At 37.8% G+C, this 15,978-nt stretch overlaps 1 protein-coding gene across 1 annotated transcript in view; it reads right to left on the bottom strand.

Annotated features, from left to right (window-relative positions):
- Window positions 1–8,090: 8,090 nt before the first annotated feature.
- ASAH2 (N-acylsphingosine amidohydrolase 2) overlaps window positions 8,091–15,978 on the bottom strand; it is a 57,524-nt gene continuing 49,636 nt past the window's right edge. The window contains exons 18-19 of the mRNA XM_070363314.1: window positions 13,263–13,351; window positions 8,091–11,033 (exon numbers count right to left, since the gene is read on the bottom strand). Of these exons, the coding sequence (XP_070219415.1) occupies window positions 10,841–11,033; window positions 13,263–13,351 (282 nt within the window). The 3' untranslated portion in view covers window positions 8,091–10,840. The remainder of the gene's footprint in view (window positions 11,034–13,262; window positions 13,352–15,978) is intronic.

The raw sequence follows: 15,978 nt of genomic DNA, 5'->3' as shown, positions 1-15,978 counted from the left end.
AAAAGTGCTCAATATTAGAAGCTCTATGAATATGGAATATCATATTAATAGAGTTAAACAGAAAAATCATGCAATCACTCCATAGATGTCAGAAAGACACTTGACCAAAAAAATTAAAAAAGAATGCCAAGGCTAAGGCCAGATTGGTTAATTAAAACCCAAAAAGACCAGGGTTTCAGTGAGCTCTACAAAGTCTTATCTAAGGGGCACAAATTGTGAGTGCCCTGGAAGATGAGGGGCATTGTTCTATCGTAAGGACCACTGAGAAAGTCATATCTGGAATTTACATCTACTTATGACTCTGTGGGTAATTATCTAGAGCAGGCGCAGCATGGGCCAGTGTCAGCTGACGGCCCCTGCAAGACACGTGATCACACAGAATGGATGCCAAGGAAGCAATATACTGGAATTTAAACTCTTGACAAATATCTAGAAGTCCGAGTCCTTATATCCAAGTGCATTAAAGATTTAGTAGTTAATAAAAATAGAATCTCAAATCAGTGAAGAAAAGACAGACTTGAGTTAGTTATAGGACAGTTGGATAGTCATTTGAAAAGACAGAATGGTGTATGATCCACGTGCCAAGGTAAATTCAAATGGATGACACTTCTAAATGAAAATAATGAAGCCAGGTCAGCAGGAGAAGACTATATGGGTAAATTCCTTTAAGGCTTAGAAGCAGAGAAAATTTTCTTTCCTCAAAATCCAGGTACAAAAAAATAAGTCATATACAGCTAACAAAACTTTAAGTTAACGTGGAAAACAACTATTATAAGCAAAGTCAAAAGATAAGGAACAAACTGGGGAAAAATTAACTAATTAAATTGCTGAATAAGGGCCAATATACTAAATATATAAAGACTGTCTAAAACTTAAGAAAAATATTCCTGATTGCAAACTATACAAAGTTACAGTAATCAAACAGTATAGTATTGGCATAAAAACAGACGCACAGATCAATGGAATAGAACACAGAGCCTAAAAATAAACCAGTGCATACATTTACAACAAAGGAGTCAAAAATATATAAGTAGGAAAGGACAGTCTCTTCAATAAACGGCATTGGGAAGACAGGACATGCAAAAGAGTGAAACTGGCCCACTGTTGTACACTATGGAACAAAACTAGATTTAAAATGGATTAAATACTTGAACACAAGACCTGAAACTTTAAAAGCCTAGAAGAAAACATATGCAGTAAAGTCCACAAGTGTGGTAAGGATGTAAAGGGAACCCATGTGTACTATTGGTGGGAATGTTAACAGATGGGGCCACTATGGAAAACAGTACTGAGTATATTTGAAAATTAAAAATAAAACTACCCTATGATTCAGCAAAATCCACTTCTGTGTATTTATCCAAAGAAAATGAAAACTTTAACTTGGGAATATATCTGTACCCCCATGTTTATCGCAGCATTATTTACAACAGCCAAGATATAGAAGCAACCTGTGTCCATCAGTGGATAAATAAAATGTGATATACATATACACGGGGATTCCCAGAGGGCTGAGCAGTGAAGAATCCACTTGCCAGTGTAGGAGATGTGGGTTCCATCCCCGGTTCAAGCAGATCCCCTAGAGGAGGAAATGGCAACCCACTCTAGTATTTTTGCCTGGACAATTCATGGAGGAGCCCAGCAGACTCCATGGGGTCACAAATAGCTAGAATTGACTGAGCATGCACGCACGCATGCAAACATATGTGTATACACATATCACATTTTATTATTAATAATATTGTATTGGATATTCAAGATTTGCTAGGAGAGCAGGTCTTAAAAGTTTTAATTGTAAGAAAAAAGTTGTATAATTATGTATGATAACAGATGTAACTAGACTTACTGTGGTGATCATTTTATAATATTTCATAATACGTACAAGGATCAAATCTACACATTGCACACCTTAAATTAATACAATGTATATATATAACAGTTATGTCAATAAAATAATTTAAATTTTAATTAATAAAGCAAAACCTAAGAAAAATTGACACACAACTAACTAAAATGGAAAAAATATATGAATAATAAATGGGAAAACATAAAGAAAATGTGATCTCAGTCTTAATAAGAGAAATCCAAAATAATAACATTGAAATACCACCATTTACCTAACTGGTTAGCAAGAATTAGAAAGCATGACAGTATATACATTATCAGGGCTCTAGGAAGACAGACATTCTCACTCGAAGAAAATATCAAATGATACAAACCCTGTGAAGAAAAATTTAGCAATTAATAATTGCATATACATTTACCCTTTATCTAGCAATCTTATATCAAGGAATCTATCTCAAAGATATACTGGCAAAAATGTACTTGATTTGTAATAACATAAGACTGGAAACAACCCAAATGTTTAAAACAGAGGACTGATTAATACATCACAACATATGCACAAACTATGGTATTGGAAAGCTATGAAAATAATGATATAGTGAAATGGAATGATCTCTTGGTATATTTTAAGTGAAATAAGGAAGATGCAAAGGAGAATGTATAACGTGCTGCCTTACAAACAGGAAAGGAACACTCTCAAACTCATAAGGCCAGTGTTACTTTGATCCCAAAGCAAAAAGGATAGTACAAGAAAATTATAGGCCAATAACTCTGATGAATATAGATGCAAATATTCTCAACAAAATATTAGCAAACTGAGTTCAAAAGCACATTAAAAGGATCATACCACATGATCAAGTGGGATTAACCCCTGGGGTACAAATATGCTTTAACATCTGCAAATAACGGGATAAACTTGGGGGTGACGCATTTTTCTAAGAGAAATAAACCAGACTGAGAAAAAATACTGAACAGTCTCATTTATATCCCTTTCATGGGTATTGCCATGTATGGATGTGAGAGTTAGACCATAAAGAAGGATGAGGGCCAAAGAATTGATGATTTTGAACTGTGGTGCTGGAGAAGACTCTTGAGAGTCCCTCGGACTGCAAGATCATCAAACCAGTCAATCCTAAAGGGAGAGGGTGGGGAGATTTGGGAGAATAGCATTGAAACATGTATAATATCATGTATGAAACAAGTTGCCAGTCCACGTTCGATGCACGGTACTGGATGCTTGGGGCTGGTGCACTGGGACGACCCAGAGGGAGGGTAGGGGAGGGAGGAGGGTTCAGGATGGGGAACGCGGGTATACCTGTGGCGGATTCATTTCGATATTTGGCAAAACTAATACAATATTGTAAAGTTTAAAAATAAAATAAAATTAAAAAAAAGAAGTTAAATAAGCAGGGTGACAATTAAAAAAAAAGAAATAAAATCTAAGCATGAAAGAAGAAAAAAAATTTAAAAAAAAATAAAGGAAATCAACCCTGAATATTCACTGGAAAGACTGATGTTGAAGCTCAAATACTCTGGCCACCTGATGCAAAGAGTTGACTCGCTGGAAAAGACCCTGATGCTGGTAAAGATTGAGGACAGGAGAAGTGAGTGACAGAGGATGAGATGGCTGGATGCCATCACTGACTCAATGGACATGAGTTTGGGCAAACTCTGGGAGACAGTGAAGGACAGAGAAGCTTGACATGCTTTAGTCCATAGGGTTGCAAAGAGTTAGATACGACTTAGCAACTGAACGACAACAACAAATCACTTACATGTGGAATCTGAAAGAAAAAAAAAAATTGAACACATGGAAACAGAGAGTAGAATGGTGAATTCTGGTAAGATGAATAAAGTCTGAGGATCTAATATTTAACATGGAACTGTCAACAGCATTGTATTGCATAGGTGAAATTTGCTAAGAGCATAGAGGGCTTCCCAGGTGGCACAGTGGTAAAGAATCTGCCTGCCAATGCAGGACATGCAAGTTCGACCCCTAGCTCGGGAAGATCCCTTGGAGAAGGAAATGGCAACCCACTCCAGGATTCTTGCCTGGTAAATCCCGTGAACAGAGGAGTCTAGTGGGCTACAGTCCATGGCGTCTCCAAGAGTCAGACACGACTTAGCAACTAAACAACAACAAGACAGTAAAAGTTACGTGTTCTCAGTAAAAAGAAAAAGACAAATAAAAGGTAAGTATTTGAGGTGATGGGTGTGTTAATTAACTCAGTGGTGAGAATTCTTTCACAATACATGCATACATAAAAGTACCTTATACACTTTTAATACATTAAAATTTTGTTTGTTATACCTCAGTAAAGGTTAAAAAAATTACTAGTTTGTAATTCCTAAAGAAATAATGGATCTAATTAACACATCTATGACTGTGAAAATCAAAGACCAAAGGTTGACAGGGACCTTTATGATGGATGGATCAGGCTGACAACTGAATGTCATGTCAATCCTAAGATAAGTGGGACAACCAGATATTATATGTATCCTATTTCATGAAATAAAAAATAACCAGTCCTAACAACAAAGCATTCTTGCCCAAAGAAAACAAAAATATTAACTTGAATCTAACCAACATTTTAGATTTATTTATAAGAAACAAGGATAGATAAAATTTTTAAAAAGTTAAAACACACCATGAGAAAGCAAAAGGTCAGAATGTGGGAAAATAGATACACACTAGACATTACTTTGCCAACAAAGGTTCATCTAGTCAAGGCTATGGTTTTTCCTGTGGTCATGTATGGATGTGAGAGTTGGACTGTGAAGAAGGCTGAGCCCTGAAGAATTGATGCTTTTGAACTGTGGTGTTGGAGAAGACTCTTGAGAGTCCCTTGGACTGCAAGGAGATCAGTCCTGGGATTTCTTTGGAAGGACTGATGCTAAAGCTGAAACTCCAGTACTTTGGCCACCTCATGTGAAGAGTTGACTCATTGGAAAAGACTCTGATGCTGGGAGGGATTGGGGGCAGGAGGAGAAGGGGATGACAGAGGATGAGATGGCTGGATGGCATCACTGACTCGATGGATGTGAGTCTGAGTGAACTCTAGGAGTTGGTGATGGACAGGGAGGCCTGGAGTGCTGCGATTCATGGGGTCGCAAAGAGTCAGACACGACTGAGCGACTGATCTGATGGTTTCTTTATTAAGTAAATAGCATGCAGAGGGGGTACCACAAGGAGAAATGTTACAAATTAAGAGCAACATAAGAGATAAGTAAACCAAATGCCATATACTGAACTTATTTGAACCTTTTAATAAAGAAACTTCTGTAAAAGGGCATGTTTTTTTTAACAATTAGGGAAATTTGACCATGGACTAAATAGTTCATGAAATTAAGGGGTTATTTTGTTAGATATAAGAGTGACCTTACAGTTAAAAAAATTTTATCTGTTAAAAAAATATATAATAAAGTATTTAAAAGGGAAACACTGCAGCTTCCCCCTACTCCCACCTCACAAAATACAAAGGGAGAGATGAAATGAGATAGGCCAAATGTTTATAATTTCTGAAGCTGGATGATGGAATGTAGGAGGTCTTATACTATTCTCTCTACATGTTTACATGTTTCAAATTTTCCATAAGAAATTTTTTTTTAAGATCAAGAAGTTCAATGACCATCTAACCTTGGAATCATGGTGGAGGCATAGGAAAGATGATCTCTCTGGAAAGAGATTTTTGGACTTCCCCGTGTGGCTTCATGCCCCAACCAGAAGCAAACATCACATTTCTCACAGGACCCCAATAAATTTATTCTAAAAATGGGCACTGAGATGCTATTTGGTTAACCCAGAGAAAATAAAAGGCCCTCTAAAAATAGAAAGATTTCTCTTCAATAGTCTTGACAGCATTCTTATTCATAAAAACATTTCTTGAAATAGAAACTATTCATTTATTTAAACATGCAATGAATCACCCATTGAGAGGGGAAAAAACTCACTACTTTTTGCAATCACTTTCTACAACATGAATACAAACATATTCTGCCTTAATTTAAAATTGGCACAAATTCTTGAGGTGTATCATAACTCTTAGCTTTGCCTCCATGTAAACACAAGTATGGACCCTACAGCGACCTGTCTCCTATTTGCTATATAATAAATTGGGGAGGAAAAAACCCAACTCAGTTCAATAAGTACCGAGAATAAACATGCATTATTGTGTGTGTCCTCATTCTGTCATCTCATAAATAAATATAGTAGATATTCATAGTCTTATTCACAACCCATAAAAGATCGATTTCCAAATTACAGAATGTTTATTCTTCATAAAATTTTAGTTAGAGCTGCATCATAGCTGACTCACTTGGCTTTTTATTATATGTAAATTAGTTTCAGAAAACTAATAGTCTGTGATAGTGATGGATGATACTCACTGGCAGTCAGCGATGTAACAGATGAGACCTGTTGCCAAAAAGTGACCATATTATCCGGGAGAGGAAAGGACACATTTCCTAGGTCCTCCAAACTGGGAGCCTCACAAAAGTTTCTTTTGGCAAGGTGCCTTAATCCACTGGCCAGTGAATTTGTTTCCTAGAATTGCCGTAACTAAATGCCACACACTGGTAGGTTTGAACAACAGATATTTCTTGCCTCGTGGTTCTGGGGGCTGCAAGCCACCAGGGTTGGTTTGTTCCAAAGACTGTGAGAGAAGATGTGTTCTGTGCTTATTTCCTTGATTCTGATGGTTTACTGGCGATCTTTGGCATTCCTTGGCTTGCAGACCCAGCACTGTGGTCTCCACCTTCTGGTTTACACGGTAGTCTCCTGTGTACACCTCTTTATGCGGCATTCTTTGTGTAAAGGTACCAGTCATTTTGGATTAGGGACCTACTCTACTCCAGTATCGGAGAAGGCAAAGGCACCCCACTCCAGTACTCTTGCCGGGAGAATCCCATGGATGGAGGAGCCTGGTGGGCTGCAGTCCATGGGGTCTCGAAGAGTTGGACACGACTGAGTGACTTCACTTTCACTTTTCACTTTCATGCATTGGAGAAGGAAATGGCAACCCACTCCAGTGTTCTTGCCTGGAGAATCCCAGGGACGGGGGAGCCTGGTGGGCTGCCATCTATGGGGTCGCACAGAGTCAAACACAACTGAAGTGACTTAGCAGCAGCTACTCCAGTATGACCTTGCTTTAACTAATTACCATCCGCAATGATCCTTTTTCCAAATTCTGAGGTACTGGGGTTGAGGACTCAGCATACCTTTTCGGGGAACACAATTCAATCCATAACAGGCAGAGAGTCAAAAAATAGAAAGAGGTCACCATACTGTTTTCTTTAGGTCAGCTAGTAAAGATCTGCTTTCTGATTTTATGCAAATATATTGATATTTGTTCTAGCTACAGCAGAAGAAAGGGTCGAAATTACAGTCCTCCTGGGGGTTATAATCAGTATAGCAGTTAGAATACTGCTTTCAACTGTTCTAACAACAAAATGTAACAGTGGAAAATGAGGTGGAAATTTATTTTCTCTTCACTTAACCATCTGAGAATAAGCAGTCAAGGAATGATTTGATTATCAGGTACTATCATGGACTCAGGCAAATAGTGGGGTGATAGGTTGCCTGTTCTTCTCTGACTAGTGTTAAGCCAATACCCCAAGCTTCTAGTTTGCTTATTATCTTAAAATACAGCCAGAAATTTAAAAAAAGAAAAACAGAGACTGGGAATTATGCATGCCAATGTACTGTGAAATTCATGTGGGTGGATCAGTTTTTTCAGTGCTTATAAGTACTTATAAGATACAGGATATGGCTCTGGAAGTCCATCCAAAGAGAGAGAGTGGTCTTTATTGGCTACATTTGACAACTCAGCAGGTATGAAAAAGCAAAAGGAACTCAAGATTTGAAACATGAGATGTACAGAAGCAAAGGAGTCTCTTAAATTCAATTCCAAGAACAATCCATGAAGACAGACGGGTGGTATCCAATATCACTGCAGACTGAGAACCAAAATCAGTTTCCTTGGGTATAAAATATGTCTTTTACCAGCACAGCAAAGGGGAAATACATTCAGGCATCTTTATAAGTGACAAGTCTCAAGGAGAAAAAATGCTAATACAAATCTAAAACCAAATGGCTTTTATGAAGGCAAAATTCAATGCTGCATTTCTGACCACTCCTCCCTTGCAATCTAATTACAGCCTTGAGAAACTACTTGGTATTTCCTCTACCTGGAATAGTTACTTCTCTTACACATGTGCAAGTATGCACATCATACACACACACACCCGTTACCTTCCTCCTAGCTAATACTCTTTAGGTCTTAGCTTAGATGTCACTTCTTCCACAAAACCGACTGCAATATCACCTTCCAACCTGATTTATATATAATCTACCACCATTTGCTCCATCTCTTAAAATGAAAAAAATGGCTCAAGTGTCTACACCTCTCATTAGAAAATAATGTCCCAGGTGCAATTATTAATTTATTAAACATTCTATTGAATACTGACAATTTACATAATACTGATTGAAAATATAGATGGATCATTCAGTACTTTTAAAAAAGTCATAGCATCCTTAACACCAGAGTAGACAGAGTACAACAAATGAAAAACAGACACTTTGACATGAGAAACAAAATCTTCAAAAGAATTCTCCCACACACTCAATCGTCCTTTATACATTCTCCACCAATTTTCATTTTCTCCATGTGCTTTGGCTCCAGTGAGCCACTCCCAGCAACACCCCCAGACACTGACTGGATCTGTTTTTATGTGGACAGATCAGATCAGCATCTATGTGCTGTTTTGCATGTTCAAATGAATAATTATAATATCTATGATGTAGAGATCTGGTTCTGTTTTTACTTACAAACTGCAGAAATGGAACTTCAGTTGGAAGAGATGGCAGCAAGTGAGAAAACAAGTTTCTGGGGTTACATGTGGCCAAGAGCACTGGTGGCAGAGGGTGGGGTGTAGAAGGATCAGTAGGCAATAGAACGGCTGCTTTGGCGCAGCTGCAAGTAAACAGCAGGGAATCACAGGCCGGCTGAGAAAAGTTTCAAAGGGAGGCACAGAGGTGGTGGAAAATAATTCAAAAGCTCTTCTGAGTCATAAGAAATACTTTTAAAAACATTATCATCAGCTGTAACATAATTTGTCTTTCTGAAATCAACTACTTTCAGAAGCATCTACTCTTTTAGGTCTCTGAATTTTTATCCTAAATAGTGCAGTGTCATTAGGAAAAATGACCATTACCCACTGAAACTGTAACTAGTTAATTCACCACAATTAACTTGCACAGAAACAGCCTCTAGAACAGCAGTCCTCAACCTTTTTGGCGCCAGGGACTGGTTTTGTGGAAGATAATTTTTCCATTGATTAGGAAGAGGGGATGCTTTCAGGATGACTCAAGTGCACTGCATCTCTTGTGCACTTTATTTCTATTATTATATCAGCTCTACCTCAGATCATCAGGCATTAGATTCTGGAGGTTGCGGACCCCTGCTCTAGAGCACTGATTCATCAAAAAATGTTCTGGGTACAATATAGCATGTTAAGTCTTATGTAAATAGATGTAAATATTATTGTTGATATCATTATTATTTTCAAACTTGAAAGCTATTTTTGAAAGAAAAGTTGATTTTTCCAAAAGATGCTAAAGCATTTATACCCACGCAAAAGCATGACTCAGCTTTAAGAAATTTATTTTGCAACCTGGAGCTCCTAGCTAATTGGATAATTTTAAATGCAATTACTTTCAGGCAATCAATGTCAGATCATCATAGCTTATTCTCTGGGACATTAGACTGGATATTTCACAATACCCAAAAATAGCTTTCAAAACAGGTTTTTCCAAATTGCCTGGAGCCTCAGTTTACCCACTAAATAGAATACTCAACAAAGGTGATATACAAGATGTGACTTGAAGATTATTGATTTTTCAATGCCTCCCCAGAATTTACACGTTGAATTGAATATTTTCTCCTTTGAAATAGTGACCTTTTGACACATACATTCAGCCTAAATATGATCTAACTGTCAGAGCCACACTAGTACAGTGCCGGGAATGAGAATATGCCTTCATAAATATTCTATGATTGAACAGGTCCATGAGTGAGTGAATAAGTAATGACAGATAAATGAATCCAGAGCCTCTTCTTTGAGGACTCCTTTTCAAGCCCATATCACTTTCATATTAGTATCTACACTAGTAACAAAACTTTGTGGGTTTTCAGTGAATTTGATTAGTGAAAACAATCCAAAATTACTGAAAACAAGTCATGGGAATATGAGACTCAATTCAGTGGGATAAGGGCACTTAGAGACACATAGGCAAGATCAAAATATTACAAGTCTGACTTTCCCACAGTTGGGCTCTGAAGGCAATTCCAGAAATGATTTGAACATTCAAAACAACTCTGGATCAGCCATCTCAATGCCAGGGTGACTGCTTGGAAAGGCTACCCCTCAATATAGGAAAAACTGGCATGCTAACTTTCTCTAACTGGGCTTATACATTTATGGTCAATGTTTATATAAATACTTTTTAAATGTGACTGAAGGGAAAGGCCCTAGCCTTATGCTAATCTTAAATCCATAAAACTTCATTTTCCCATCTATAAAATGAAGGATCCAAGTAGATAACCTCTTTCAGCTTTTTAAGTGCTAACATTCCATAATTTCTATAAATAAATAGTTTAAACATTGTTCACACATCTTCCACCACTCTCACTAACATCTCAGAGGTTCCATATTGAGGGGAACTCTCTCTTAAAATAGCCACAGGGCCCCAAGGGAAATTATGCTTTAGGCAACAACCATAAGGTAAAGTAAGCTACAATAGCAAGGTAAACAGGATACACCTCTCTCTATCTCTCTCTCTCACACACACACACCACACACATACCTGTCCCATTAGCTGTAAACCATCTGTCCCCAAAGGACAATTATTGAAGTCATCATAATAGATTACATTCACATGAAATCAGTCATATAAATCATACAGAGTACAGCTGCTCTTTAAATGTTTTATCAACTTTCACCAAGTAGTTGTGACTTCAAAAACAGAGGGAGTGCTTTCAAATGAAAGTAGAACAGCGGGCTTGAGTAAGTCCTGCTTCCGACTGTGTCCAAAGTATTTTATTCTGTAGGTTCCAGGCTGGGCAGTATCTGGAATGTGCCACTGTATCGTCGCATTGCTAAGACCCAGTGAGCCTTTGTGCCAGTAGAAACTGTTGGTAGGAAACAAACAAATCCAATTTTACTCTTAAAAATGTGCGATTAAAAAGTGTTCGATTAGTCAATAAATGAACATTAAAAGAATACTGACAATAAGCAAGGCACTCTACTAGATATTGAGAATATAGCAATGAACAAAACAGAGATAAATATTTCCTAGAAGCAGATCTTCAAGAAACAGTCATTTGTAGAAATATCTTGACTTGTTCTACCTAACCTCCTAAATTCTATCCATCCTAGGATAGCTTTACCCGATATTCAGAACAAAGGATGTCCCCTGCTTTAGAACTGCTACAGCTTCCCTTCAGCCCTTGCCATCCTCTACTTCAACTTGACACTTTTTGCATCTAGATTCATTTGTTCAAAATATGCATTTCATGAGCTCACGTGCCAGACGCTATGCTAGAGGTACTGAGAATACTGTAGTGAACGAGACAGGCATGGTCTAAAGTTTCACAGAGCTTATGGTCAAACTAGGACAAGATAGTAAAAAAGCAATAAAAAAACAAACCAACAAATAATTTTAAAAGGGAAATGTGAGGGGCTTCCCTCGTGGTCAAGTGGTTAAGAATCCGCCTGCCAAGGCAAGAGATATAATTTCCATCCCTGGTCTGGGAAATCCCACATGCAGCAGAGCAACGAAGCCCAAGCACCACAACTTCTGAGCCCATGTGCCCTAGAGCCTGTGCTGCCCACAACAAGAGGGGCCACTGCAAGGAGAGGCCCATGCACCACAATGAAGTGTAGTTCTTGCTTGCTGCAACTGGAGAAAGCCTGAGGGCAGCACGTGAAGACCCAACGTAGCCAAAAAGAATAAATAATTTAAAAGTAAAGCTAAAAAGATAAGTGAAATGAAGAAAGTAAGAGAGGTATCTCTAAGGAGATGTCCTTTATACTGAACGCACACCTGTCTAGTGGAAGAACATTCTAGAAAGAAGGAACAGAGACTGCAAAGTGTCTGAAGCAGAAGCAAACTTGGTGCAGCCAAGAGACAGAATGCATGTGAGCAGGATCAGGGCAGAATGGTTGAGATGACAGAATCGGATGGAATCAGATCACGTGGCTCCTTGTAGATCATGGCAGGGAGGTCAGCTACTAAATACCGAGAGGCACAATGGGCAAGCTGACTGATGCCCTTGGTTATGTAGAGGATAAACGCCCTGCGCAGAAAGGATGTGCTCGGCATCCTCTGTTTCCTCAGTGACAGGTCCAGAGTTCCCTAAAACAGCTGGTAACACTGCTGCTCGCGAACAAGGCTGACTACTACATTTCCTGGGTGTTAACTACCGTTCTGACTTCAGGCTTTTGAAACTAAATTATCCTTTTTTGTTACCTGTATAACCATATTTTAACAATAAATATGCATGTATTACTTGTTTAAATATTACATAGAGTCTTAAAGATCAGAGTAAACATTATGCCCATAATTTTGGGAGGCTATCAAACAGGCCACAATAAGATCAAATCTCTATTTTCCATTAACCATGGAAACCAAACTAACATACAAATAATCACTTAGTTTGAGGTCATTTGAATTAGACCAAATGACCAAAAATTTTGCTCATGTCCATACTACTGTTCCATGGTGTAAAATTTATATACATAAGAATGGAAATATTTCCAAATGTATTTTAAAATCTTCATATTATCTATTCAGCTCAGGTATTTGATAGCAAAAAGTACAGAGAAAAGTTTCTCTGAGGAAACTCTATAAGCATATTCCTTTCCTACTGGGTCAGCAAGAATTAAACACTCAAGCTTATTGTATTTTAGTAATTCAAATGAAGAACCACTGACCACATACAAGCATGCAACACATGGTAAGTATAGACTCATTATTATCTCAGGAGAAATATCAAGCTCCACAGAACTATCTCACACACCTTCACCCAGCAGGCCTTGCAACCACTTTGCAGGAAGACTAATTAGCTTTTAGGGGTTGTGTCTGTGACCATGGAAAAAACAAAACTAACAGATATTTGCAAGCATGGAGGTCATAACCTCATTAGCACCTAATCTTACAGACACACAGCACATTGTTTTGTAGAAAAATAGGATCAAGATGAAATCTAATAAATCAACTAAATAAAGCCAGAAGGCTTTTGGGGAATTTGATATCATTAATATCATGCAGTGAGCCAGTCTTGCCATTTGTCTTCTCTGCATTACTAACCAACTCTTTTCAGGGCTTGAAAGACAAAATATTCAACAGACATGCTCACCGAGTCTCCCAGGAGGCATCATTATGCATTATCTGCCATGTTGCTGATGTGGCCTCATATTTCTCCACAGTGAGGAAGGTCTGATGGGTCTGAAATGCAATTAATATAACTGATCAGACACTGCAGAGTCACAGAAGAAATCTAACTGTAGAAACCCCATAATCCCCTGTTGACCATTACTAACCTCCCAAGACCTGATGAGTATACGTATTAGAATTTCATACAAATCCTCAGTTGTTCCTTTTAACAATCTATGCAATGTCTTCAGAATGTTAACTCATCCAGTCTATTAAAAACCATGACTTCTCTTTAGAAAATTGAATGAAGAACAATTTTAGAGCTGACAGCAAATTTTGGAAATTAGAGCAAAGAAAAGAGTAAATAAAACAAGATTTAGAAAAGGCAGCAAACCATTTCTGACACGTTCATTGATCTGTATTCTAAGACTTTCTCTAAGTCACCTCCAGATTTAGGGGGGGGGAATGGGAAAATTCCCTCATCTCCAGGTAAATTTACATCTCCAGGTAAATGAGTTATTAGTATATACTGTCTGAGTAAAAGAACTGAAAAGCATATGTAAATCTTCTTACTCCTGGGGAGCTAAAAGCAATCCTTATATTTTGTCATAATGGATGCCTAGAAACCACATCATAAGCAGATTTTATTTTCCCAGTGGAAAATAAAATTTTCCACATTGGTCATAGTAATTTGTTTTAGACCAAGAATTCAGCTTCAAATAAACCACATATTTAAATAACATAATAATAAAACATACAAAGGCCATGAATCTCCAATTTTCCTTAAAAATCTTTACATCGTGGCCCTTAAGGTCAGGTTGTTGTTGTTTAGTTGATAATTCGTAGCCGACTCTTTGGTGACCCCATGTAGCCCGCCAGGCTCCTCTGTCCATGGGATTTCCCAGGCAAGACTCCTGGAGTGAGTTGCCATTTCCTTCTCCAGGGGATCTCCCCAACCCAGGGATCAAAGTTGTATCTCCTGCTTGACAGATGGATTGTTTACCACTGAGCCACCTGGGAAGCCAGGACTTGTGTCTAATTCACCTTTATCCATTACAAGCTTGTCATTTACAGGTGTTCAAATAAACCTTTGCTGAATGAATCACTTATTTATAGCTGGACCATAGGATTCTTTAAAATTCTTCTTTAATTACTCAACTTTAATTACTCAGTTGTGTCTAACTCTTTGTGACCCCACTGACTGACCCCTGCCAGGTTCTTCTATCTATGGGATTCTCTAGGCAAGAATTCTGGAATGGGTTGCTGTTTTATTCTCCAGGAATTGAACCTGGGTTTTTGCATTGAAGGCAGATTCTTTACATCTGAGCTACCAGGGAAGCCCCGATTACTCAACTAATGGAATATTCAATAAAAAAAAGTTTCCGTAACTACAGTGACTTGAAAAGAGAATTGTTCATGGCCATTTAGGGCAGAGTGACACTGGGAAGGCCTTCAGTGGAGAAGGAAACAGAAGGGCCCCAGTGTATAGGTCTAGAGTGCAGATCAGAGAACAAAGCTAGGATGCCGAATGTGCAAACTCTGTGACCATCCTCTCCTCGCCTCCCAGGCTTAATCTCTTCTAGATACACAATTAGTTTGTGCAAGTTACTTAATTTCTCTCAGTCTCACTTTATTCATCTGTAAAACAAAGATAATAAAATGTATCTCACTGAGTAGTAGGGAGGATTAAATAGATTCATGTGATGATGTATGTAAATAAAGCCTTTAGCCTAGTACCTGCACATGGTAAGCATTCAGCACAGTGGTAAGGATGTGATGATCACTAATGGTACAGGGTACCAGAAATAGTTTTATGCCAAGTCCCAAAACAGCCTCAGGAATTAATTCTGTTCTCATAGTTCTTTAAGTAACTTAGTCTCCTGCTTCTCCAGGCAATAATGATGGTAGTATTTCTCCACCCTAAGGATGTCAGGTAAGAGCTAATTCTGCATTCTTGCTACAACACTTTAACATCTTTAGAAAATAATGCTGTAAACATGTAAATATTCTGGCATGACTTGACTGCCTAGAGAAATTATTTCAAACAGGTGCATGTTGACTATCCAAGCAGTAGAAAAATCTTTCCCAATATAATATCTGACAATGTCACATTGTCACAACTTTTGTCAAAGGAATCCTATTTTAATAAACAGAAATGGGAAGGCTCACTTGAAAGAAAGGCATTTTGGATTATAGGCAACAATGGGCTCTGGGAGGAATGACTCTTCCATAGAGTTAATGCATTCTCTGCCACAGAAAAAAATCTCACCTTGAAATCACTTTCATGGACCCATTTTCTTTTTCCTCTATATATTTCTCTATTGTTTGAAATCTTACAGATAGAACATATCTAATTATTGCTTGTATAGTTATAAGAACATTTCAAGGGAGTTCCAGAGGAATAAAACTACTTCATTTTATTCATAGATATTATATACTTTATCATATACATAAATACAGATATATGACAAAAAAGTATGAAATGATATGTAAGAAATTGGAAACAGCATTGCCTCTAAAAATGTTCATGAAAAGAGAGATGTTTCCGCAGTCTATTTTAAGAACTTCCGTACTGTCTGTTTTTACATGGAATCTGTATTTCTTGTGTCATTTTTCAAGATTAATAAATAAACACTCTATTAGTGCCTGTAGCAAAGAGTAGGGAAAAGGCCAGTGCAAGAAAAAGGAAAGCATGTGGG

Source organism: Bos mutus, chromosome 26, assembly GCF_027580195.1.
Source record: "Bos mutus isolate GX-2022 chromosome 26, NWIPB_WYAK_1.1, whole genome shotgun sequence".
In the NCBI taxonomy this organism is placed as follows: Eukaryota; Metazoa; Chordata; class Mammalia; order Artiodactyla; family Bovidae; genus Bos; species Bos mutus.
This window is presented reverse-complemented; position numbering and strand designations above follow the sequence as displayed.